The 20,003-nt window shown below is 54.2% G+C and overlaps 14 protein-coding genes across 14 annotated transcripts; 2 read left to right on the forward strand and 12 right to left on the reverse strand.

Moving 5' to 3' along the window:
• Positions 1-31: 31 nt before the first annotated feature.
• BBBOND_0110690 (HAD superfamily hydrolase, putative) lies at positions 32-988 on the reverse strand (the record flags this gene model as incomplete). Its single annotated transcript, XM_012911504.1, has 2 exons — positions 32-723; positions 760-988. The coding sequence occupies 2 exons, from the start codon at positions 986-988 to the stop codon at positions 32-34; spliced, it is 921 nt and encodes a 306-aa protein (XP_012766958.1).
• A 426-nt stretch (positions 989-1,414) lies between these two features.
• Positions 1,415-2,571, reverse strand: BBBOND_0110700 (programmed cell death protein 2, putative; the record flags this gene model as incomplete). The annotated part of the gene is made up of 3 exons (XM_012911505.1): positions 1,415-1,836; positions 1,874-2,050; positions 2,088-2,571. 3 exons carry the CDS (start codon positions 2,569-2,571, stop codon positions 1,415-1,417), a joined length of 1,083 nt encoding a protein of 360 aa, XP_012766959.1.
• A 229-nt stretch (positions 2,572-2,800) lies between these two features.
• On the forward strand, positions 2,801-3,580 carry BBBOND_0110710 (STEP II SPLICING FACTOR SLU7 domain and N-terminal domain of CBF1 interacting co-repressor CIR containing protein, putative; the record flags this gene model as incomplete). Its single annotated transcript, XM_012911506.1, has 1 exon — positions 2,801-3,580. One exon carries the CDS (start codon positions 2,801-2,803, stop codon positions 3,578-3,580), a length of 780 nt encoding a protein of 259 aa, XP_012766960.1.
• Positions 3,581-3,611: 31 nt separating this feature from the next.
• On the reverse strand, positions 3,612-7,474 carry BBBOND_0110720 (Elongation factor Tu-like protein, putative; the record flags this gene model as incomplete). Its single annotated transcript, XM_012911507.1, has 6 exons — positions 3,612-3,680; positions 3,722-3,808; positions 3,845-4,186; positions 4,223-5,629; positions 5,667-5,852; positions 5,891-7,474. 6 exons carry the CDS (start codon positions 7,472-7,474, stop codon positions 3,612-3,614), a joined length of 3,675 nt encoding a protein of 1,224 aa, XP_012766961.1.
• A 204-nt stretch (positions 7,475-7,678) lies between these two features.
• On the reverse strand, positions 7,679-8,405 carry BBBOND_0110730 (hypothetical protein; the record flags this gene model as incomplete). The annotated part of the gene is made up of 2 exons (XM_012911508.1): positions 7,679-8,218; positions 8,292-8,405. The coding sequence occupies 2 exons, from the start codon at positions 8,403-8,405 to the stop codon at positions 7,679-7,681; spliced, it is 654 nt and encodes a 217-aa protein (XP_012766962.1).
• A 292-nt stretch (positions 8,406-8,697) lies between these two features.
• On the reverse strand, positions 8,698-8,949 carry BBBOND_0110740 (hypothetical protein; the record flags this gene model as incomplete). The annotated part of the gene is made up of 1 exon (XM_012911509.1): positions 8,698-8,949. The coding sequence occupies one exon, from the start codon at positions 8,947-8,949 to the stop codon at positions 8,698-8,700; it is 252 nt and encodes an 83-aa protein (XP_012766963.1).
• A 547-nt stretch (positions 8,950-9,496) lies between these two features.
• On the reverse strand, positions 9,497-10,157 carry BBBOND_0110750 (hypothetical protein; the record flags this gene model as incomplete). The annotated part of the gene is made up of 2 exons (XM_012911510.1): positions 9,497-10,070; positions 10,108-10,157. 2 exons carry the CDS (start codon positions 10,155-10,157, stop codon positions 9,497-9,499), a joined length of 624 nt encoding a protein of 207 aa, XP_012766964.1.
• Positions 10,158-11,361: 1,204 nt separating this feature from the next.
• BBBOND_0110760 (hypothetical protein) lies at positions 11,362-12,121 on the reverse strand (the record flags this gene model as incomplete). The annotated part of the gene is made up of 2 exons (XM_012911511.1): positions 11,362-11,926; positions 11,964-12,121. The coding sequence occupies 2 exons, from the start codon at positions 12,119-12,121 to the stop codon at positions 11,362-11,364; spliced, it is 723 nt and encodes a 240-aa protein (XP_012766965.1).
• A 1,094-nt stretch (positions 12,122-13,215) lies between these two features.
• BBBOND_0110770 (hypothetical protein) lies at positions 13,216-13,831 on the reverse strand (the record flags this gene model as incomplete). The annotated part of the gene is made up of 2 exons (XM_012911512.1): positions 13,216-13,744; positions 13,782-13,831. The coding sequence occupies 2 exons, from the start codon at positions 13,829-13,831 to the stop codon at positions 13,216-13,218; spliced, it is 579 nt and encodes a 192-aa protein (XP_012766966.1).
• Positions 13,832-14,229: 398 nt separating this feature from the next.
• BBBOND_0110780 (hypothetical protein) lies at positions 14,230-14,481 on the reverse strand (the record flags this gene model as incomplete). The annotated part of the gene is made up of 1 exon (XM_012911513.1): positions 14,230-14,481. One exon carries the CDS (start codon positions 14,479-14,481, stop codon positions 14,230-14,232), a length of 252 nt encoding a protein of 83 aa, XP_012766967.1.
• A 163-nt stretch (positions 14,482-14,644) lies between these two features.
• BBBOND_0110790 (nucleosome assembly protein, putative) lies at positions 14,645-15,540 on the forward strand (the record flags this gene model as incomplete). The annotated part of the gene is made up of 5 exons (XM_012911514.1): positions 14,645-14,697; positions 14,733-14,791; positions 14,831-15,249; positions 15,286-15,353; positions 15,390-15,540. 5 exons carry the CDS (start codon positions 14,645-14,647, stop codon positions 15,538-15,540), a joined length of 750 nt encoding a protein of 249 aa, XP_012766968.1.
• A 29-nt stretch (positions 15,541-15,569) lies between these two features.
• On the reverse strand, positions 15,570-16,127 carry BBBOND_0110800 (hypothetical protein; the record flags this gene model as incomplete). The annotated part of the gene is made up of 1 exon (XM_012911515.1): positions 15,570-16,127. The coding sequence occupies one exon, from the start codon at positions 16,125-16,127 to the stop codon at positions 15,570-15,572; it is 558 nt and encodes a 185-aa protein (XP_012766969.1).
• Positions 16,128-16,829: 702 nt separating this feature from the next.
• BBBOND_0110810 (hypothetical protein) lies at positions 16,830-17,609 on the reverse strand (the record flags this gene model as incomplete). The annotated part of the gene is made up of 2 exons (XM_012911516.1): positions 16,830-17,415; positions 17,452-17,609. The coding sequence occupies 2 exons, from the start codon at positions 17,607-17,609 to the stop codon at positions 16,830-16,832; spliced, it is 744 nt and encodes a 247-aa protein (XP_012766970.1).
• A 1,096-nt stretch (positions 17,610-18,705) lies between these two features.
• Positions 18,706-19,327, reverse strand: BBBOND_0110820 (hypothetical protein; the record flags this gene model as incomplete). Its single annotated transcript, XM_012911517.1, has 2 exons — positions 18,706-19,240; positions 19,278-19,327. 2 exons carry the CDS (start codon positions 19,325-19,327, stop codon positions 18,706-18,708), a joined length of 585 nt encoding a protein of 194 aa, XP_012766971.1.
• Positions 19,328-20,003: the final 676 nt, after the last annotated feature.

Raw genomic sequence — 20,003 nt, forward strand, 5'->3', positions numbered from 1 at the left:
CGTCTTTCCACCACGTCCTGTCTTTATAATGTCACTCCACGTTGATTCCGTATAGGAGCTGCGCCATTTTGGCGAATGCGGCCTGATCGTTGGTCTCCTCGAGCACGTTCTTGGCGGAGGCCTTAACGCTGTCTGACGCGTTACCCACGGCGAACGACCACTGGGAGGCCTGCAGCGCTTCCACGTCGTTAGAACCGTCGCCTATGAACGCGAAGTCGCCGCTTTCGGCATTCTCGTGACCCAGCAGCGCCCGGAGCCCCTCCAGCTTGTTCACGCGCGGCGGATTTATGCAGGTGATTTCCATCGCCCCCTCTCTGGCAACGTAATCTACCTCGGGTTTTGCGTCCATGTACAACTGGACCTTGTCGAATCGGTAGCACAGAATGTGGGTGATCTCCGCCCCGCAAATCTCGTCCGCCGTGGATTCTATTACGGGGCTCGGGAGGTTCAGGTTCCTGGCCAGCAACTCTGTCAAGTCCTTGTCGTGCGCCAGGGCGTAGTACTCGTTCGGCGCTTGGAATAACACATGTGCTCCGAGCCTGTGTTCCTCGAGAATGTCGCAGACATCTCTGATGAAGCTTTTGCTGAAGGAAACCGTGACAATGAGTTCACCTAGTTCGTTGTAGACGGTCGCGCCATTCTGGTAGACGCCCGGGTAACCTCTGTAGACTCCGTCGGTGTACAGGTCGTCTAGGACGCCTAGGGAGGCTTTGAGCATGCGGCCTACGTGATATTGGGCGACTTTGCATTAGCCAGTACCTGTGACGAGGACAGGCCTGTACCCAGACTCCACAAGCTTTCGGAACGCCCGCCTATTTTTGGCCATGGCCGCGGCGTCGTAGGTGTGGAACGTGTTGTCCACATCGATGCCGATGTATTTCGGAGGTTTGCCTGCGAGGCGCAGCGTCCGGCAACCGTCGGATGTCGGCGCGTTAGGCGAGCACGTTGCCGTTGCTGCGCAGCCCGGCGCGAGTGGTGGCTGCGTCATCTTCACCTGTCTTCCGTTTTGAGACACGTACGACTAGTTGCAAAGCACGCTCGCTTCGCTGCCGTATGATAATGGCCACCAGTCACGTACACCGGCCGCTACACGTTGCGTCTCCGGCGAGCCATACACACAGCGGCATGGCCCCGCATCAGCTGTCTACTGCGGGAATACAACGGAACACATTGATGCCTGCAGTTTTGCAGCGGATGCAGTTTCGGCAAGTTTCAGGAAGCTGCCGTCGCACCGTCCGCAACGCCAGCCGTACCGCGGCTGCGGGTGTGCGAGATGCGGCATACGTACCTCTTCGCGATGCAAGTGCGCATCATCGCAACTGTATAGCCAGTGGATGCCGCATCGCCGCCGATGTGTCGCTGGAAACGCCGGCCTCCGGACGCGACGCTGCGCCGGCGGTGTCTGGAAGGCGCTTCACTTCGGCGCCAGCGAGAGGTCGGGTTCAACGTACACGAACTCCTCCTGGTACTGGCCGAGTAGGTTGCAGGACGCGGCGCACGTGTATACCGCCACGCTGGCGAAGTCCAGGCGCACCGGGCCCAGGTGCACCAGCATCTGCGGCAGCACCTGGAACTCGAACGACCGCTGCCCCCCGCAGTTGCTGCACACGGGCACCACCTCCTTGTCTTCGGGCGCGTCCTTGGTCGTGGCGCACGTCAGTTTGGGAGCGCGGTCGCTGGTCCACATCGGCTTCCCGTCGCGGCAGTAGTACACCACGTCGTTGGGCGTGGTTCGCTTGCAGAAGCGCTCGAAGTTGCGGTCCACAACGAGCCGCTCCTCCTGAATGGCCTCGATGGCCTTCTCCTCGGACTCGTCGAGCTCCTCCTCATCACCAGCTGAACGACATCAGCCTACTTTAAGGCCGTAACCCACCTCCACGCTGAGCCTTCATTTCCTGGTACTTGCGATACAGCTCCTTCTCGTGCGCGAGGTAGTTCTCCGGCTCCAGTATTTCACCCTCGCAGATGCGCAGCAGCGCCTCCGGCAGGGTGGCCTCCAGCGTCTGCTGTGTGGTCGCGATCTTGCACCTCGGGTGCAAAGCTCGCCAGCCTGCGGATACATGGCTCGGCTCGCGCTGTCCACTTACCGGCGTACGAAGTGAAGTCGTGCACCACGCTTGCAAACGTCAACTGCTCGCCGGGTTTAGGCTCGCCGTCGCTGGGCAGTCCGCACGCCGGGCAGCACCGCTGGGCGATGATCGTGTCTGGCTGCGGGAACAGCATGCCGTACGGCTGCGGGTGGGACGCGTAGTGCGCGTTTGTCCGCGGCAGCTGCGAGCGCAAAGCGCGCCAGTGCGTGCCGCACGGCTGGCACGCGAACAGGTAGATGGTCCGGTGGAAAGCGTCTCCGGATGGTTCTTCGTCGTCCGGTGCGTACAGCTGCAAAACGAACGTCATGACGCCGGCGCATTTCGGGCACACGAAGGCCTCCTCTTGGGGGAGATTCTCGGGCTCCAGCCATGCGGGCCGCCCGCCGATCTTGCTGGGAAAGAACTGGCGCTGGTACTCCCACGGCTTTCCGCTCTCGACCTTCGCGAAGAGCTCCGTGCTCTCGTACTCACTATCGCCCATTGGGACCGATAGACACGCGTGAAACAACTGCCTGGTAATATAAATGAATGCAATGTGAGATTTCCTGCCGGAGAAGGCGACTCCCGTGGCGCGGTGATGCCGGTCGGCGCGCGCCGCGGTGTGCGGGTACGGCGATCGGCTCCGTGGCACCAGATATCATGACGTCCGGAACCGCCGGGGGCACTACTCGCAGCTAAAAGGCACGGATCTCACACATATCGCAGGCAAGATGTGGATGGGCAAGATCGGAAACAAGTCCGCCTCCTTCATCAACCACAAGCACTTCCACCCGGGCAACAGGAGCAACCTGGAGAAGGTATGGCTGGCGGAGGAGAAGCACAAGGCGGAGCTGAAGCGCCAGAAGGAGATGCGGGAGAAGCTGGCGGAGGAGATACGCATGACGCAGTTGAAGCGCCAGCTAAGGGAGCAGGAGGACCAGCGCTACAAGGAGTACCTGCTCGAGCAGCGGCCGCCCAGCAAGTACCAGGTGCCCGCGGCAGGGTCGAAGCTGGACGGCAGCGAGGCCGGACTGATCATCACCAAGCCCGCCACGGAGGCCCAGCCCAGGAGCCGCGATGCGGCCAGCCACAAGCTGGTGATCAGGTCGAGCTACCGTGAGGACGTCCACGAGTGCGGCCACTCGAGCGTCTACGGCAGCTTCTACGACCGCGCTACGGGGCAGTGGGGGTACCGCTGCTGCGGGTCGCTCAAGCGCGGGGCGGCGTGCCCCCTGAAGCGCCGAGCCGGCTCGCGCAAAGGTGCCGCGAGCGACCCGAAGGACGCCCAACAGGGACACACGCCCGCTACGGACGACGGCAACGATAACAGCGGCCACGAAGCCGCCGCCGAGGACGATCGCAAATCGCATTCAGGGAAGCGCGAGCTGGAGGACGACACCGGCTCCCCAGCTGAGCGCTGCCCAGCCAAAGCCGCCAAGCACAAGCGCCGAGGCGACCTGAGCCTCGCGGAGGCCTTGGACAAGCTAAAAAAGATGGAGGCACTGGACTGACTGCAATTTTACAAGTCACAGTCCACAACGCTCATTTCTTAGTGGATAGCGTGCGCTGCTTCTCCGCAGACGCCACCACCTTCTCCTCGGTGATGAGCCCCTGCGTGTATTTTATAGCTGGGTTGCGTCACTGCGACCAACCTTCATCTTCCTAATGTAGTTGATGATCTTGCGCGGCACGTTGGACTGCAGCATGCGGGCCATGTTGAACCCTGCGTCCTCGAATTCCTGAGCGCGCTTGGCGGCAGATAGACTCACACCCACCTCGTCGGTCATCGACACCTCGGGGAACGGGTCGTCGGGGTTCATCTCCCAGTGGCTGAACTGCAGGTGGAACACCACGCCGCCAGAGGCCTTCGACCTCAGGTCCTGGGCGAGCCCAAACGACTCCGACGCCGGAATGAGCCCCTCGATCACGAACGTGTTGGTGCAGTTCCGCACGTTCTCTGCGACGATCTGCGTCCGCCGCTTCTGCAGCACGCTGTACATCTTGCCCAGCACACCCTGGTCGCACTGCAGCTCCAGACGCAGCATGACCTCGTATATCCTCGGCCTCCCGCGCTGCATGATGGCCTTGCGGCATATGTTGCGCATCGTGGATATGATCTGCGCGCGTTGAGTCGGACGAGTGTGGTCGCTTACGTTGCCAGCAGTGGACACCCCGGAACCGGATCTGCGCGACGACTGGAAGGTGAGTACGTCGCTGAATTGCGATAATGTGTCCTGGATGTCATCGGCGCCGGATTCGAAGGTTGTGTGCTCGTTGGTCACTAGCTTCACGTGGCTGCCGATGCGCATGTAGCCCTCCCCCTCGTCTTCCTCGGCGTCGGATGCTGGCTCCGACTGCGTGTCTTTGGCGTCGCCTTGGAATTCCCTCTTGTGCAGCAGCTTGGACAGCACGTCGTTTCGCGTAGTTTCCTCTGACGCGTCCTCGCGTTGCGCCGGGCTTGTCGGCTTCCGCGCCTTGTACAAGCTGCGTTCCGGACTGGCGTCTGGGCACGGGGTGCTGATGGTGTACATCCCCTCAATCACGAACGCGACGCCGCGCAACGGCTCCTCCGTACAGGGGCCGAACTGCGACGCCACTTCGAACCCCGACATCACTGCTGAAATGGCCTTTGACCATTCGATGGTGCTGATCTTCTCGGGCTGGTAGGTGTCCCTGAATCGCCACTCCATCGGAGGTGGACGCACGAGCTTTTGACGGTCGGTGGAACTTGGTGCCGCGGCCTCATCGCCAGCGGTTGCAGGCGCTGCCAGCACCTTCAGCCCGTTATTGTCGTTGTAGAAGAGCATGGTGCGGCTGCCGCGATTGGTGCTGATTGCCCAGAGGTGGCCGACATCCAGCGTTGCTCCACGCTGTACGGTGCTCGACCTCCACGTGGCCACAATGTCATTTTCCAGCTTCTCCAGGTAACAGCTCATGCGTTGCTCCAGCGCGCCCGTTGCGAACTGCGGCGGCGGCTCGCCTCCGTAGATCGCGCGTTTTATGTCGTTGTTGTTGTTCTCCACGTAGTCCAACACCTGCTGCGGCATCTGCACGGTGCGCACGAGCAGCACGGTGTCGCCCGAAGGCGTCACCGCGTACTCGGTGCCGAGTTTTAGCGCAGCCGCGGTGATGTAGGTCCCGGGCAACCCCTTAATCGGCGTCACCAACTTGTGATCCACCGTGGGGTCCGGCTCGGCAGGCTGCTCTTCGGCGGCATTCGAGTTGTTCTGCCACGGGGGGAAGTTGACCATTTTGCTCAGCGCCTTCGAGTACGCCACTGCGCTGGTGTCCGTTGGCGGCAGGTTGACGACGCCCTCCCTGACCGACACACGCGGCTTCGACACCGTGATCGGCACTTTGGCGTACAGATTGGCCAGGTCGTTGACGCACCGCTCAAGGTGAATTTCACCGCAGCACGCCAGCACGTATTCGCCGGTCTTCAGCACATCCAGCTCGATTGCCGGGTCCGAAATGTACAAATACGCCAGACCCATGAGGAACTCTTGAGTGTGCTTGACATTTTGCGGTTCTACCGAGACGCGAATGATGGGGTTGTTGAACTGCGTGGGATGTAATAAAGGGGTATGCGTGACATACCTCCAAATTCAGCGGTGGGAACCCGGGGAAGGACGGGTCACTGCTCAAAGTGAGGTGCCTATCAACGCTGCAGAGGTTGCCCTGACGCGTGAATCGGCTGCGATTGTCGAATTCGTCACCCAGGTTCTTCACCTTCTGGCGGTGAGGGTCCCCCAGAGACAGGATCCACGCCATAACCTCCTTGACCTGCACCTACGTTACGCACACCGGGGCACAGCGCTTACGTGATCCATGTTGTCCCTGCGCCCTGCGTCCGACGCGTGGGGTGACGCAGCATCTCCCGGCGAGGAGCCCGGCTGCGACAGGTGCAGCGCGACGATGTTTCCCGGCCACCCAGTATCCACGTCGAGGAGATCGGCTCCCATGCATATCATGATCCTTTTCACACAGACCGTTCTCTGCCGTACGTCGCTGTGGATGTCGTCTGCGAAGCCGCAACCCGCGGCGGGCCTCCGGGCAGCGCAGATGTAGAGTTCGCTGCCGACCTTGAGGCAGCCGCTGAAGATGCGCGCAAACGCCACAAATTCCTCCGCAAGCTCGTCGCCATGCAGCACATCGCCAGTGAGTCTCATGATGTTCAGGTCGCAGCCCAGGAATTTCGCAACGTGCACCACTGTCGGTGCCGTGGGCTTGCACGATATGACCTCCTCGTAAGCTGGGTAGTCCAGCACGGCAGGGCAGATGCGTTTCAGCCGCTTTTTCGCGGCCTGAACTGGGTTATGCAGACAGTCCACAATCATCCGCACAATGCCGCTTGGAATGGAAATCCACGAACCCATCACGGTGGTCAGCAGCTCCTCGCGCTCCTCCGCGGCAGGAGTGGCCGAGCTCTCGAGCAGCCGCGACTGGCGGGCACTTAGCGTGGCTCCTGAGTACCTGACGCACTTTTCGATGTCAGCAGGAGACCAATTTGTCATGATGGCATCGTACACCTTCCACACCTGCTCCAGCACAAACTGCACGAAAAAGGGCTTCTCACGGCCGTGGCATGGTTTCAGCGTTTTGCTGCGCGGGCAGTAGTAGAGATCGCTCCAGAGCGCCTTCAGGATCCCGCCGCTTTTCGCGGGAGGCACATTGAGCTTATGTACGATGTGCTCCGCGAACTCCGGCAGGTTTATGCACCACCGGTGTAACGCGCTGCAGAACACCACGTTGCCCTCAGAAGGACAGAAGAACCACTTCTTAGCACTCACGTCCACCTTAATGCCCTCCTCGTCCGCGTCGACGTTGAGGTACTCGTTGTACATTTGGAACATCAGCGCATTTACCTGGTCGACCAAATCGCGCAACCGTTGGTACGCCTCCACCGGCGTCATGTTCAGGTCCAGTATCAGCTTGTCGATCTTGTTAAGCACCAGCGCCGTGCGGACGCTCTCTCTCCACGCCTGCCGTAGAACGGCTTTCGTCTGCGGGCATATGCCCTCGACGGCGTCGACGATGAGCAGCGCTCCATCGCACAGCCGCGCGGCGGTAGACACTTCAACGGAGAAGTCCACGTGACCCGGACAGTCCACGAGGTTTATGATGCACGGCGAGTCGTTTAGCGCCTTGGCGCTGCCTGTCCGCACGGTCGGATTGTTCGGGGAGTATATGAGCGAGATGCTGGACGACTTGATCGTTATCATGCGTCTCTGCTCGTCGTCGCGGTTGTCTAGATAGCGCAGCTTCCCGGAGAGCCTCTCGCTGATTATACCGACGCTCGAGATGAGGCTGTCGGACAGCGTGGTCTTGCCATGATCAACGTGAGCGAGAAAACACACATTTCTGATGTGCTCGGTGAAACTGAGCATATCAGCACGTTCTGACATTTTTCTTAGGTGACCTCATCGATGTGCATCGTTTAAGTGAATTAATGTACGAGTTGAAATCGACCGCGCAGTGCGAGCGTTGGCCGGCTGCTGGAGCGCTACAAAGACAAAGCGCACTACCAATAGCTAGCCTAATGACGCACCTATTCAAATCTAATTGCGCCGCCTAGGGTTCTGGACTAATCAGCCGTAGAAGTCCTTAGTTTACGGGAGTACCTTCACGATCACTTCCTTGAAGCAAACCATCTTGGGGCCCTCGTATGGATTACCGTATGCGAAATCCACGTAGTATTTGCCTTCCATGGCGCCTGGGTAGATAATGATGGCCCCTTTTGCGTATTCGGGCCCTTCTGGAGGTGGAAACGTGTACTCGGCATCGTTGTTATCTTGATTACCGCCGCGGCAATTAACGTCCTGCGGCTTCCTGACATTGCGCGATATAAATGGTTGTGCATTGATCCCGTGCGCTCGCCGACCTGTCATCGTTATGACCCTCATGAACTTCTTAGTCAAAATCTTTTGGTAGTACTTTTGATGATGTCCTTTAACTTCCTTGTGTTCTTCCTCGTTCAAAACGCCAATGCTCATCCAATCGTTGCCAGTAGCTCTCTCGCAATCTGCGGTAACGGCGTAATACATAGGTTCCTTGAGGTCGCTCTTGCGTACTGTGATCACCAGGGGCTTACGATCCAGACCGTCGTATGTTCCGAGATGAATATGGCGCTTGTCATATTTGCTGCACAGCTATACACATATTAGTGCGGCTGACTGACTTGATAAGGTCACATTTTGAACCATCAGGGCAACGTGTCGCTACCTTTATGCCCCGGTGCGAATTCGTCGATGCGTGGTCATCTCCGAAAACCGAAATCGAACCAATGGAAAATACCAAATAAAATATTACATACAACTTGGCTACAAAGGACGACATTTTCTCAACTCGCAAATTTTACTCCTACAAGCCGCGCGGCGCGTGTCGGCTATTGCCCTATGGATAAACCCGATGCGGCAACATCTGCGTTTGCAGTGTTGCATGAATTGTTCGCAACAATACTCTGATGCAGGCGATGCATCCAGTTTGCCGAGAACCTGTCTTTGCGTGCTTGATTCAGGGTCGATGTTGTAGCGGGCTCACGGCAGACACGGCATCGGTCGGCGGAATGCGCATATTCCACACAAACGCACACGTGTGGAACATTTCCGATATTTGTCGCGCATCATGATCAAGTGGCTTCGTCAAGGCTAAGCCACGGCTTTGGGCTGAGCGTGGCAACAGCACCTGGCCACGTTATCACCGTCGGAACGTATTGCGCACCTGTAGGCAACCACCGCCGAAATTTCTCGTAGCATGTGCGTATCTGCTTAATCAACGGCGCATGTCTGTGCGGGATTCTCGCAGCCAATGTGACGGATTTCACGCGGAAGCCAGTGTTATCACCATCCACCGCCTTTTCACCGACTAGTACATAAGACATAATCGCACGACGCTGTGCTCTGTAGTCGCCTCGCACTCGTCGCCCCTCGACTCTGCCGTGATAGACAACGCAACATCGTCGACTCCCTCCCTGATGACGAATGAGACACAACCGGGCACAGGGATATGACGCACTCCTTCATTAACATGCTCCCTAACCAACTCGCATGGGTTGTTGGAGGGGTTATTCACCCTGATATCGTCATAGACATGGGGCGTGCAGTAAAAGGGCTTTACGATGCATGGGAGGTATCAAACACAAATGCCGAGCATCCGGGCGTATTAAGAACCTGAAGGCAGACACCACTCAGAGCACATCTAAACCGGGAAATATTAAATCGACGTGACATTGTTGCCAATCGACCTCATCGATATGGGTCGTTTACGTAAATTAATGTACGTGTTGAAATCGACAGCGCGGAGTGAACGATAGCCGGCTGCTCGAGCGTGCAATGTCAAAGCACACTGCTCACAACTAGCCATACGACACACCTATTCAAATTGAATTGCGCTGCCGAAGTGTGTGAACTCATCATCCTGGAATTTCCTTAGTACGGGACCACCTTCACGATCACCTCCTTGAAGCAAACCATCTTAGGACCCTTGTCTGGGTTGCCGTATGCAAACTCCAAATAGTAATTGCCTGCGTCAACCTCAGGGTTTATTATGATGCTTCCCTTCGACATTTCAGGACCATCAACTTCTGGAATCTTGAACTCGTGTTCGACGGCCTCGCCGCTTGGCGTTATACCAGAAGGAGCACCATCCGGGTAGCCTTTTAGCCGCTTAAGATCTTCAACAGTGTACTTAATGTTGCTGGGTACGAACGAAAGCGTTTCGATGCCGTGAGCAGACTGTCCGAACCTCAAGGTGCGCTCCATGAACTCTTTGGTCAAGATTCCATTGAAGTATTTTTGATGCTGTCCATCAGCCTTCTGGTGTTCTTTAGAGTTCATGATTCCAATGCTCATCCAGAAGTTACCAGTAAGCACCTTGCTAAGCGCGGTAACGGCGTATACCAAACGTTTCTCGAGTTTGCTCTTGCGCACTGTGATAACCAACGGCCCATTGTCTCTCGTGTTGTCAAAAGTTCCTAGATGAATGTGGCGCTTGTCAAGTTCGCTGAGTAGATATTAATACATTGTCGTGACTGACTCACTTGATGTAAGCGCATTTGCCAGTATTCCGGCAATGTGCCTGCGTCTTCATGTTCGGTCGCGGATTCGCGGATGCTTGATCATCCCCGAAGGCCGAACGCGCGCCGATGAAGGCTGCGAAGAAAATCAGAGCAAACGATCTGCGTACAAACGACGACATTTTCGCAAGTAACGGAATGTGAAGTGGTGTCTGCGCGGCGCGTCTTAGCTATAGCCCTATAGATAAACCCGATGCGGCAACACCTGCATTTGCAGTGTTGCATGAATTGTTCGCAACAATACTCTGATGCAGGCGATGCATCCAGTTTGCCGAGAACCTGTCTTTGCGTGCTTGATTCGGGGTCGATGTTGTAGCGGGCTCACGGCAGACACGGCATCGGTCGGCGGAATGCGCATATTCCACACAAACGCACACGTGTGGAACATTTCCGATATTTGTCGCGCATCATGATCAAGTGGCTTCGTCAAGGCTAAGCCACGGCTTTGGGCTGAGCGTGGCAACAGCACCTGGCCACGTTATCACCGTCGGAACGTATTGCGCACCTGTAGGCAACCACCGCCGAAATTTCTCGTAGCATGTGCGTATCTGCTTAATCAACGGCGCATGTCTGTGCGGGATTCTCGCAGCCAATGTGACGGATTTCACGCGGAAGCCAGTGTTATCACCATCCACCGCCTTTTCACCGACTAGTACATAAGACATAATCGCACGACGCTGTGCTCTGTAGTCGCCTCGCACTCGTCGCCCCTCGACTCTGCCGTGATAGACAACGCAACATCGTCGACTCCCTCCCTGATGACGAATGAGACACAACCGGGCACAGGGATATGACGCACTCCTTCATTAACATGCTCCCTAACCAACTCGCATGGGTTGTTGGAGGGGTTATTCACCCTGAGATCGTCATAGACATGGGGCGTGCAGTAAAAGGGCTTTACGATGCATGGGAGGCATCAAACACACATGCCGAGCATCCGGGCGTATTAAGAACCTGAAGGCAGACACCACTCAGAGCATATCTAAACCAGAAAATATTAAATCGATGTGACACTTTCGTCAGTAGACTTCATCGATATGGATCGTTTACGTTAATTAATGCAAAAAGGATGACATCGACGGGGCGGAGTGAAAGCTAGCCAACTGCTCGAGCGTGCAATGTCAAAACGCACTACAAATAGCTAGCCCTACCACACACCTATTCAAATCTAATTGCACTGCCGACGTGTTTGTACGCTTCATACCTAAAACCCGTAGTTTACGGCAGTACCTTCACGATCACTTCCTTGAAGCAAACCATCTTGGGGCCACCGAAGGGATTTCCATATGCGAAATCCAGGTAGTACTTGCCTTCCGCTACCTCTGGATTGATCATGATGCTACCTTTAGAGTATTCTGGGCCATCGGTCTCCGGCATGTTGAACATGGATTGGGTGTCTTCGCTCAACTCTATTTCGTACTGGGAACCCTCGGGATAACCTTTTAGCCGCTTAAGATCTTCAGGTGTCAATTTCACATTATACGAGATGAATGAAAGTGTCTCTATGCCGTGTGCGTATTGTCCGAACCTCATCGTATCGCACATAAATTTCTCAGTCAAAATCTTTCTGTAGTAATTTTGGTGATGCCCCTTAACCTCCTTGTGTTCTTCCTCGTTCAAGATTCCAATGCTCATCCACTCGTTACCAGTAGATTGCTCACTAAGTGCGGTTACGGCGTATACCCGACGTTCTTTAAGGTTGCTCTTGTGCACTGTGATCACCAGGGGCTTACGATCCAGACCGTCGAATGTTCCGAGATGAATATGGCGCTTATCAAGCTCACTGTATTAATATATATGTGCACAACGAAAATACTGACTTGATAATAGCGCAGTCCGCACCTTTGGGACAGCGTGACGGTTTCGTTACGTCTGCGTGCGCATTGGCCGATGCATGCTCATCCCCGAAGACCAAATGCGCGCCGATGAAGGCTGCGAAGAAAATCAGAGCAAACGATCTGCGTACAAACGACGACATTTTCGCAAGTAACGGAATGTGAAGTGGTGTCTGCGCGGCGCGTGTCGGCTATTGCCCTATAGATAAACCCGATGCGGCAACATCTGCGTTTGCAGTGTTGCATGAATTGTTCGCAACAATACTCTGATGCAGGCGATGCATCCAGTTTGCCGAGAACCTGTCTTTGCGTGCTTGATTCAGGGTCGATGTTGTAGCGGGCTCACGGCAGACACGGCATCGGTCGGCGGAATGCGCATATTCCACACAAACGCACACGTGTGGAACATTTCCGATATTTGTCGCGCATCATGATCAAGTGGCTTCGTCAAGGCTAAGCCACGGCTTTGGGCTGAGCGTGGCAACAGCACCTGGCCACGTTATCACCGTCGGAACGTATTGCGCACCTGTAGGCAACCACCGCCGAAATTTCTCGTAGCATGTGCGTATCTGCTTAATCAACGGCGCATGTCTGTGCGGGATTCTCGCAGCCAATGTGACGGATTTCACGCGGAAGCCAGTGTTATCACCATCCACCGCCTTTTCACCGACTAGTACATAAGACATAATCGCACGACGCTGTGCTCTGTAGTCGCCTCGCACTCGTCGCCCCTCGACTCTGCCGTGATAGACAACGCAACATCGTCGACTCCCTCCCTGATGACGAATGAGACACAACCGGGCACAGGGATATGACGCACTCCTTCATTAACATGCTCCCTAACCAACTCGCATGGGTTGTTGGAGAGGCGATTCACCCTGAGATCGTGATAGACATGAGACGTGCAGTAAAAGGGCTTTACGATGCATGGGAGGCATCAAACACAAATGCCGAGCATCCGGACGTATTAAGAACCTGAAGGCAGACACCACTCAGAGCATATCTAAACCAGGAAATATTAAATCGATGTGACACTTTCGTCAGTAGACCTCATCGATATGGGTCGTTTACGTAAATTAATGTACGTGTTGAAATCGACGGCGCGGAGTGAAAGTTAGCCGGCTGCTCGAGCGTGCAATGTCAAAGCACACTGCTCACAACTAGCCATACGACACACCTATTCAAATCTAATTGCACAGCCGACGTGTTTGTACGCTTCATACCTAAAACCCGTAGTTTACGGGACCACCTTCACGATCACCTCCTTGAAGCAAACCATCTTGGGGCCACGGAACGGCGATCCGTAAGCGAACACTATATGATATTTGCCCTCCGTGATTGTTGGTGTTATGGTTAGAATTGCCTTCGAATTTTCTGGCTGTCCTACAGATGTTTTGGACGTAGAAACACCCTTGTCGCCTTCTGACATGGCGGCATCAACAGGAGTTCTCTTGACATTCTGCTCTACGAAAGGATCCATCTGTATTCCATGGACGCACTGTCTGTACATCATGGAATGCTCCATGAACTCTTTGGTCAGGATATCGTCGAAGTATTTTTGATGCCGTCCTTTAACCTCCCTGTGTTCGTCATCGTTGAAAATTCCCACGCACATCCACTGGTAACCAGTGGATATCTGACTCAATGCAGCAACGGTGTATACAAGAGGTTCGTCCACCTTACTTTTGTGCACCGTAATTACAAACGGTTCACGATCTACATTGTCGTTAAACGTTCCAAGATCGATGTAGTGGTTTCCGCATTCTCTGTATAGCAATGAATGGGCATTAGGAGCGAACTAACGTGACAAAAGCAAATCCTGCATCCTTAGGGCAGTGTGCCGGCATCATCATTTTCGGTCCATGAGATGCTGCTGCTTTAGCATCCCAAAAAACCGAAAGAGCACCGATGTAGGCGCAATGTAAAATGACGGCAAACAAACTAAAAGCAAACGACGACATTCAAGTAAAACACGGGTTGTGATGTATTTTCCGCGTGGCGCGTGTTCGTTACAGCAGTACACACTATACCTTGCCACAGCTCACCCAGATACTATGCCGCATGAATTGTTCGCAACAATACTCTGATGCAGGCGATGCATCCAGTTTGCCGAGAACCTGTCTTTGCGTGCTTGATTCAGGGTCGATGTTGTAGCGGGCTCACGGCAGACACGGCATCGGTCGGCGGAATGCGCATATTCCACACAAACGCACACGTGTGGAACATTTCCGATATTTGTCGCGCATCATGATCAAGTGGCTTCGTCAAGGCTAAGCCACGGCTTTGGGCTGAGCGTGGCAACAGCACCTGGCCACGTTATCACCGTCGGAACGTATTGCGCACCTGTAGGCAACCACCGCCGAAATTTCTCGTAGCATGTGCGTATCTGCTTAATCAACGGCGCATGTCTGTGCGGGATTCTCGCAGCCAATGTGACGGATTTCGCGCGGATGCGAGTGTTATCACCATCCACCGCCTTTTCACCGACTAGTACATAAGACATAGTCGCACGACGCGTTGAGCCATTTTTGGTTTGTATGTTTAAGTAGTGCTTCTCAGATGTATGCCTCGGCCTGACCCTTGTCTTGATCACCATACAAGTCTTCCGCACTAACTCAGTTCACCATTGCGATTTACACATAGGCCCTATAGGAGTCCTGGCGATCATGAAGCGCACTCTAGACGAAGGCAACTCCGCGGCCAATATTAACCAAATGTCGTACGTTGGCATACGTCGCAACCATCATTACCCAGGCAATCCCAAAAACCAGAGACGCAGGCCGTGCTGCCATACATCCATGAGTTCGACGAAGGTAACAGCGAAACACACGACTAGTAGTCAAATTATGCAGTGCAGAAGCAGCTACTCGACATAGACGAGGAGTGTGCGAATCGTCAGATTGAAATTCAACGCGAGTATGATCGGAAGAAGCAGCCTCATTTCAAAAGACGTCAGGCATGTGTTATCTATGACTTATTCAACGGTGTGCAGGAGATCATCAACAAAATCCCCGGATTCTGGGCGAGGGCCATCCTACACCACCCTGCTCTCAGCTACCTCACTACCGCCGATATGCCCGTACTCGAACTGCTTGAGAAGGTGGAATTGGATGACAACATCGATAACAATGGCTCCTATAAGGTCACACTGACGTTCGGCGAGGGCGCACGCGAATATATGGAACCGCTGGTGCTGACTAAGCACGTTCGGTTTTCCGATAACAAGGAAGATGTCGTGGAATGCACGGAAATTCATTGGAGACCAGGCATGGTAGGAAGCGCAGCACGTGCCGCCAATGTTTCGCAGAACCCCATCGATGTCGCAATTAAAGCGCGATCTGACGAACGCTGCATCGATTGGTCGCTGTTCGAATGGTGGGTTACAAGCTAATGTCTGTACAATCAATTAAGGTTCACCAAAGACGAATGGATAAATAGGCCAGATTTTGGTGAGATTTTGCGCCGTGAGTTATGGCACGCCCCGCTCGCGTACTACTTGGACACCGTATCGGTAGACTTTGTCGACGACGAGTATGACATGCTCGAAGAAGACGACGACTGACTTGCCACTGCAATTAACACGTATTGACTTCAGCCTTGGTCGGCATTTAGTAGAGCTGAGTGCAGTTTTCCATTTCTGTGCGCGGTGCTGCCTCCGAAGCACGCGGCGTAATCCAAAACGGCACTCCGAGCGGCGATGACCGGTGCATCTACGGTAGAAGCGGCACGCTGACCACCGGCCTGGTGGACACAATGCGCAATACGCTGCATGTGTTTGCCAATACGTCGCTGGAGCATTGATGCGTCGTCCAGCACTACCAAGTGACGGTCCGCGAGTGACAGCGCAAGCTCCAGTCTCTGGGCAGTGCTGTGGCGCAATTTAGTCGTACAACATGTGCGGTTCAACACAGATGCCCCTCTTATAGTTACCGACGCGTCTTCTCGATGCCGCTTGATGCACATCGCCACATGCGCAGCATCTCCATCCGATACGCTGGCCGTGGCGGTGGCGCACAGCATGTTAAGCAATGGTGTTATATCTAGCACGGTATGACGACTAGCGAGCAGATAGGAGATGCGCTGCAGGGCCATCTCGTCCAGTGATTCACACCTTAGCGACAGGCAATCCACACACTGCCGAAGGTTCATGCTCGCACAACGGCCGCAGACATCGCCGGTAACACACAAATCCAGAACGCCTCCTAGCGCCACGTGGCTGCGCAGCACTGATAACAGCTGGTCGTGGTTCAAGTTGCGGACGACCACTGGCAATACCCTGGCCAATGCAGGCACCAACAACGCCAGTACGACGCTGTGCTCTGTAGTCGCCTCGCACTCGTCGCCCCTCGACTCTGCCGTGATAGACAACGCAGCACCATCGACTCTCTCCCTGATGACGAATGAGACACAACCGGGCACAGGGATATGACGCACTCCTTCATTAACATGCTCCCTAACCAACTCGCATGGGTTGTTGGAGAGGCGATTCACCCTGATATCGTCATAGACATGGGACGTGCAGTAAAAGGGCTTTACGATGCATGGGAGGTATCAAACACACATGCCGAGCATCCGGGCGTATTAAGAACCTGAAGGCAGACACCACTCAGAGCATATCTAAACCAGGAAATATTAAATCGATGTGACACTTTCGTCAGTAGACCTCATCGATATGGGTCGTTTACGTAAATTAATGTACGTGTTGAAATCGACGGCGCGGAGTGAAAGTTAGCCGGCTGCTCGAGCGTGCAATGTCAAAGCACACTGCTCACAACTAGCCATACGACACACCTATTCAAATCTAATTGCACAGCCGACGTGTTTGTACGCTTCATACCTAAAACCCGTAGTTTACGGCAGTACCTTCACGATCACTTCCTTGAAGCAAACCATCTTGGGGCCACCGAAGGGATTTCCATATGCGAAATCCAGGTAGTATTTGCCTTCCATGGCGTCTGGGTGGATAATGATGCTGCCTTTCGATACTTCTATCCTATTTTCAGAGGTGAACTCGGGCGGGATATTGACCTCTTTGCCGTCTTGAGTGGTGTCAACATGTGTTAATGCCTCGGACTGAACACGTGCCTCATCGCGGACTAAACGGCGCATGTCATCGTTTATACTTGTGACATCTCTGGGTGCGAAAGCAAGCGTTTCGATGCCATGTGCAGAAACTCCGACCCTTATGGTCCGCTTCATGAACATCTCTGTCAAAATATTTTTGTAGTATTTTTGATGATGTCCTTTAACTTCCTTGTGTTCTTCCTCGTTCAAGATTCCAATGCTCATCCACTCGTTACCAGTACCTACATCGCTCAGCGCGGTAACTGCGTATACCCGACGTTCTTTGAGGTTGCTCTTGTGCACTGTGATCACCAGGGGCTTACGATCCAGACCGTCGTATGTTCCTAGATGAATATGGCGCCTATCGAACTCGCTGTAATAATATTATGTTTATTATAAATGGACTGACCCGATAAAAGAGCAGTCCGCACCTTTGGGGCAATGTGACGATGTCGTTATGTCTGGCTGCGGATTCTCGGACGCTTGATCATCCCCGAAGGCCGAACGCGCGCCGATGAAGGCTGCGAAGAAAATCAGAGCAAACGATCTGCGTACAAACGACGACATTTTCGCAAGTAACGGAATGTGAAGTGGTGTCTGCGCGGCGCGTGTCGGCTATTGCCCTATGGATAAACCCGATGCGGCAACATCTGCGTTTGCAGTGTTGCATGAATTGTTCGCAACAATACTCTGATGCAGGCGATGCATCCAGTTTGCCGAGAACCTGTCTTTGCGTGCTTGATTCGGGGTCGATGTTGTAGCGGGCTCACGGCAGACACGGCATCGGTCGGCGGAATGCGCATATTCCACACAAACGCACACGTGTGGAACATTTCCGATATTTGTCGCGCATCATGATCAAGTGGCTTCGTCAAGGCTAAGCCACGGCTTTGGGCTGAGCGTGGCAACAGCACCTGGCCACGTTATCACCGTCGGAACGTATTGCGCACCTGTAGGCAACCACCGCCGAAATTTCTCGTAGCATGTGCGTATCTGCTTAATCAACGGCGCATGTCTGTGCGGGATTCTCGCAGCCAATGTGACGGATTTCACGCGGAAGCCAGTGTTATCACCATCCACCGCCTTTTCACCGACTAGTACATAAGACATAATCGCACGACGCTGTGCTCTGTAGTCGCCTCGCACTCGTCGCCCCTCGACTCTGCCGTGATAGACAACGCAACATCGTCGACTCCCTCCCTGATGACGAATGAGACACAACCGGGCACAGGGATATGACGCACTCCTTCATTAACATGCTCCCTAACCAACTCGCATGGGTTGTTGGAGGGGTTATTCACCCTGAGATCGTGATAGACATGAGACGTGCAGTAAAAGGGCTTTACGATGCATGGGAGGCATCAAACACAAATGCCGAGCATCCGGACGTATTAAGAACCTGAAGGCAGACACCACTCAGAGCATATCTAAACCAGGAAATATTAAATCGATGTGACATTTTTGCCGATCGACCTCATACATATGGATCGTTTACGTGAATTAATGCAAAAAAGATGACATCGACGGCGCGGAGTGAAAGTTAGCCGGCTGCTCGAGCGTGCAATGTCAAAGCACACTGCTCACAACTACCCATACGACACACCTATTCAAATCTAATTGCACAGCCGACGTGTTTGTACGCTTCATACCTAAAACCCGTAGTTTACGGGACCACCTTCACGATCACCTCCTTGAAGCAAACCATCTTGGGGCCACCGAAGGGATTTCCATATGCGAAATCTACGTAGTATTTGCCTTCCATGGCGTCTGGGTAGATAATGATGGTTCCTTTAGAGTATTCCGGGCCTTCTGGAGGTGGGATCATGAACTCGGGATCGATGTCATCTTTATCACATCCTCGGAACATTACGTCCTCCGGAGTCCTCCTGACATTACGCGATATAAATGCTTGTGCCCGTATCCCGTGCGCACGCTGCCCCGTCAACGTGATCCTCTTCATGAATTGCTTAGTCAAAATTTTTCTGTAGTAATTTTGATGATGCCCTTTAACCTCCTTGTGTTCTTCCTCGTTCAAAACACCAATGCTCATCCACTCGTTACCCGTGGCCCTTTCGCTGTCTGCAGTAATGGCGTAATATCTAGGCTCATTGAGGTTGCTCTTGTGCACCGTGATCACCAGCGGCTTACGATCCAGACCGTCGAATGTTCCGAGATGAAGGTGGCGCCTTTCATATTTACTGCACAGCAATATAAATACCATAGAAGCTGACTGACTTGACAAGGTCGCATTTTGAACCATCAGGGCAACGTGTCGCTGTCTTCATGCACGGGTGATCATTGTAGGATGGTTCATCATCCCCGAAGGCCGAACGCGCGCCGATGAAGGCTGCGAAGAAAATCAGAGCAAACGATCTGCGTACAAACGACGACATTTTCGCAAGTAACGGAATGTGAAGTGGTGTCTGCGCGGCGCGTGTCGGCTATTGCCCTATAGATAAACCCGATGCGGCAACACCTGCATTTGCAGTGTTGCATGAATTGTTCGCAACAATACTCTGATGCAGGCGATGCATCCAGTTTGCCGAGAACCTGTCTTTGCGTGCTTGATTCAGGGTCGATGTTGTAGCGGGCTCACGGCAGACACGGCATCGGTCGGCGGAATGCGCATATTCCACACAAACGCACACGTGTGGAACATTTCCGATATTTGTCGCGCATCATGATCAAGTGGCTTCGTCAAGGCTAAGCCACGGCTTTGGGCTGAGCGTGGCAACAGCACCTGGCCACGTTATCACCGTCGGAACGTATTGCGCACCTGTAGGCAACCACCGCCGAAATTTCTCGTAGCATGTGCGTATCTGCTTAATCAACGGCGCATGTCTGTGCGGGATTCTCGCAGCCAATGTGACGGATTTCGCGCGGATGCGAGTGTTATCACCATCCACCGCCTTTTCACCGACTAGTACATAAGACATAGTCGCACGACGCGTTGAGCCATTT

This window comes from Babesia bigemina (genome assembly GCF_000981445.1).
Source record: "Babesia bigemina genome assembly Bbig001, chromosome : I".
NCBI lineage: Eukaryota > Apicomplexa > Aconoidasida > Piroplasmida > Babesiidae > Babesia > Babesia bigemina.